We start from the raw sequence: 4401 nt of genomic DNA, 5'->3' as shown, positions 1-4401 counted from the left end.
GGGGGTGTCAGAGCCAACATTTAACCCTGTGTTGTGGGTGCCAGGGTACATTTGAGTTTAACAACTCCATTCCAGTCACTCAATAGTTAGATAATTATAAAATGGAATAGAACTATGAATATGTTGTAAATAATAAGCAGTGCTTATCCATACGCTCCCCTTCAGAGAGCTCATTCCAATGACCTAAATTACACCCACCTGTGCCAAGGTGAGCACATTTAATGCGGTACAGACGATGTCACGCTACTCCTTTTTTAGCCACGCTAGCGATGAGGGTTATGGGATGACATCCACCACTTTGGTCCAGGGGGACCATTTGACATTTGAAGAACTCCTGAAGACATTACCCATCTTTCCCCGGACTTTTCCGAGCCCCCAAGACAAAGTTTTACCAGTTAAACATCTGCTCTAGAATTTAACTCAGGGCGCACAAACGTCAGTGTGCATTTACAGTAATAAAACATGCTAAGGGGCGCTTCGGTATTCCTGGAATGGACCACCGGAGGAAAATGTCTTTATTTTTTGTTGAGGGGAGGGTCTCCCAACTTTTATATTCATGAAAACAGCAAAATTTCAAAGTGGCTTGTTTGTTGCAAATTCTCCTCTTAGCTCTCAGTCTCGGCCGAGTCAGGGATGGCTGCAGCCTGGAGACCCCCCGCCTCATGCCCTCCCGGCGGGTGCCATCCCCAAACCTCTACTTTTCAAAATAAAAGCTTGCATCTGGTCCGCTAAAGATCCCATAACTCCTCCAGTAGCCCCTTAGATAAGTAACTGCCTTGTTAAACACTGAATTATCAGTTTATCTTTCATACTTGAACAGTCTAATCCAACCACCCTTCAATACCTTGTTAACCTCCTGTAGACACTTCTGAGTGTTTACGCATGGCTGCCAGGGTTCATCCGGGGTCTGGGTATGGAAGAGGAACCTTTAGCGGCCCAGGCCCCTCACTATGAGCCGGTTACGACCTTTCTCGGGCTGTCCTGTTGGATCTCTGTGCCCAGAGTCCTTATGTTTTCTCTTATGTTTTTCTCGTTTTCTTTCCCCTGGATTAGGGGGGCACCTAAATCATGGTTGCAGCTGTCGCCATGGTCCTGCAAGGCGCCCTGCTATACCCTGCTTTGCCCTGCTACGCCGCACAGTGTCCTGCTACGCACTGCTAAAACGGCCATTGTGTCAACTGGCCAAATTGGCATCTGACTTGGGATTTGAACTGCAACCTCTGTTACCCATCCCCCAAGTTTCACATTTTCTACCAGGCCACCCTATACAGCAAGGGGGATTGGCTCCGGTGGTCCCTTTCTCACCTGTGGCAAAAACTCTTTCTCCATGTAGCGCTAGGTGCATTTTTTGCATCAACTTTAATATCGGACCATTTCAATCCTTTTTCATTTTCTTTTTCCTCTCGATCTGCTCATGTTGTCGGTTGTAAATTAATATTAATCAGGGGCGATTTACTGACTATTTTATAAGTAGTCTCGCATTGCCAGACCTTCCTCACAGTGCTGCAGAGGAGGGTCTGGCTAGTTCACACAGCATTCCAGGATGGTAGAAAAACCAGCTCTGGTTTATTGGCATTTCTTGAAACCAATCACAATCATTGTGGGCGGGGCTAAGTACGGGACAGAGCCACGGTACAACTGCTAAATAGTCTCAGGAAGGAAGTTGTTTTGGTGGAACATGTGTACTTTCAGAGGTAGTTTTAGTCGTGAACAGAAAACTCAGATTGGACAGATCTGGACAGTCTAGCTAGCTGTCTGGAATTACCCTGCAGAGATCTGAGGACCAGGTAACCATAGTCCTCAGATTGGACAGAATAGCTAGCAGCTGTCTGGATTACCCTGCAGAGACCTGAGGACAGGTAACCATAGTCCTCAGTGGACAGATAGTCTAGCTAGCTGTCGGATTTACCCTGCAGAGATCTGAGGACCAGGGAACCTAGTCTCAGATGGACAGATAGTCTAGCTAGCTGTGCTGGATTTACCTGCAGAGACCTGAGGACCAGGTAACCATAGTCCTCAGATTTACACTGGCTATAGACTAATTTATAGGCAACTATGGACGTGACATGAAGCCGCCAAAGCTGCGTCACATTTAGAGTCGTTTCTGATTCCTAAGGGGAAAACGGCGTAGCCCATGTATGCCCACGCACGTCCTACGCTGGTTCCCTTCGTTTATTTTATAAATCAGAATGTTTCTGTGCTACGCATGTCCTGTTTCGTCCGTGATCCCATTTTGACACAAATCCAAAAATACTTTTTTTTTTTTTTTTTTTAAATTAATCCCCAGGTATTCCATTGGTTTCCAAGTGTGCTGTATAACAACATATACTAAAATGTAAGGCCCACAAGGACTAAGGACCAAACACCAAGATATGCTAAACTGAGTTTTGCATGTCTGCTGGAACCATGCTGGGATTCTCCAGATAAGCACGGGTCAGGAAGAGACAGGGACAGAGAGGATGTTGTGCAACCTTGTGAATGTCATGGGTCGCAGGTTTCTCTGCAAATCAGCTAGGCTCTGCACATAGCTCTGATTGGTCTAGCCAGAGTCTATCTGGGCTGTGATTGGTGCAGGCAATCTGTGGAGAGAGTATTTACTGGACTTGACTGTGAAACATCAGTACCTGAAAACCCAGAGGTTCAAAGCTGGTTTCCCTGCTGCCATCGTCCGAGGTGAGTGCTGCTGGAGAAACCACATTCCTCATTATTAACTGTTTAATAGGAATGTTTTCTTTGGTATAAAGTAGTTTATGAAAAAATATTTCATCTAAAGAAATGTTGCATGTGACTGCAGGTATAAAGAAGCCTTCCTGTGAATAACATGATGAGGAAAATCTGGACTCTAGTGGCCCTGATGCTGCTCTTTCTTGATCCTGGGGTGTCAGACCTGAGACCTACTAACTTTATACAAACGGTTTGGCCCAATCCCTCGCCGTCCTGGATACAGGCACAGGCCTTCTGCAGAGAACGAAACCTAGACCTGGTCACCATCGGCAGTGAAAGGGAGAATCAGCTGTATGTCCTAAACGCGGGATGGATGGGTCTGTACCGAGAGAACTCAACCGCTGCGTGGAAATGGTCCAGAAGAGGCGAGACAGCCAACTTCACTAACTGGAGAACCGGTAAGCAGGACTAGAACCTAATAGGGGTGGGAAATAAAATCCCAAATCCTATATATCGGGATTTATTTATTGTGACAATTTTAAAGCCGATTCTTTTTTCCTAGAATTGTGAATTTCTTTCTTTCTTTTTTAAACCAACGATTGACCTAAATCTTTTCTGTTTATACGGTACCGCCACCAGCGACTTGTGGAAAATTCATAAATAAATGTCCGACTGACTGACATGTGATGTTCATTCATCTTGCATAACAAATACTTTTTAGAAATGCCTCATAATATATTGTCTCTAATGGCGGTTTTCCACTGCGTGGTATCTACTCGACTCGCCTCGACTCTACTCGCTTTTTTGGTTTTCCATTACAAAAAAAAGTCCCTGGGACCTGCTACCAGGTACTTTTTTAGTAGACTACCAGTCGAGGTTCCAAGCGAGCGAGGCGATACCAAAAGGGACGTGGTTACCTGCAGACTGTGATTGTCGGAGAGAATGTCACTATGACCGCGTTGTTAGCAACAAGAGTGCGGAGTGGTGTCAGAACAAAGGGACATTTACAACAAAACTAGCCGGACACCGACAGATATCCACTCTGCACTATTCTCACTTTCAACGTGTCAATATTAAGGAATATTGGGCTTTATGTCGTTTCCATATTGCACATGTTATAAAAAAAAAAAAAAAAGCAATTATCAAAGAAAAGTTTTATTTAGCTTTCAAGTAGGCATCAAACCCTCCGCACATCGGTTTCTTCCTGCACCCTGTGACAGTGTCCCCCGGCTCTGCGTCCCAGATGCATCCCAGTCGTTGTCATAAGCTCTCCATGACTCTCATAAAGATTATACGAAGTCCAGCAGGTCAGAACCAGAACCAGAGATATCACGCGGACTCGCCCACAGACGGTCTGCGGGCGGCCATTTTGCAAAGCGTGAATGCTCTGAAACACAAACAGTACAAACATGTGGGTGTGTAATGCATGTTGCTAAAGTTCATGTACTTTATACAACGCTAACGTATAGTAAATACTGACCGGGGCCCCTAACACATGCAGACGTTACCAGGGAACGTAACTTACCCTTTTGTGTCGGCGAACAACCGTCATGTCGACGTCTGAACTCCGTCGGAATTCCCAAACTCCCGTTTTTTTAGCGGTGATTTTTGTTGCTTCCTTCAGCTTCTTCTGAAACAAAACATTTCTTCTGGCCGCGGCGAGTAGCCGACGAGCTGTTGTGAGTCGCGCTGAAAATTACATCATCACGCGTAGCTATGGTGACCAGCCACGCTGAG

The 4401-nt window shown here is 45.6% G+C and overlaps 1 protein-coding gene across 1 annotated transcript in view; it reads left to right on the top strand.

Annotated features, from left to right (window-relative positions):
* The first annotated feature begins 2295 nt into the window (after positions 1-2295).
* LOC116703546 (macrophage mannose receptor 1) overlaps positions 2296-4401 on the top strand; it is a 4609-nt gene continuing 2503 nt past the window's right edge. Inside the window, exons 1-2 of the mRNA XM_032538344.1 lie at positions 2296-2673; positions 2795-3122. Coding sequence (XP_032394235.1) covers positions 2822-3122 — 301 coding nt within the window. The 5' untranslated portion in view covers positions 2296-2673; positions 2795-2821. The remainder of the gene's footprint in view (positions 2674-2794; positions 3123-4401) is intronic.

This window comes from Etheostoma spectabile, chromosome 15, assembly GCF_008692095.1.
Source record: "Etheostoma spectabile isolate EspeVRDwgs_2016 chromosome 15, UIUC_Espe_1.0, whole genome shotgun sequence".
Taxonomy (NCBI): domain Eukaryota; kingdom Metazoa; phylum Chordata; class Actinopteri; order Perciformes; family Percidae; genus Etheostoma; species Etheostoma spectabile.
The sequence above is the reverse complement of the archived record's forward strand: the minus strand, read 5'-3'. Positions and strand labels throughout refer to the sequence as shown.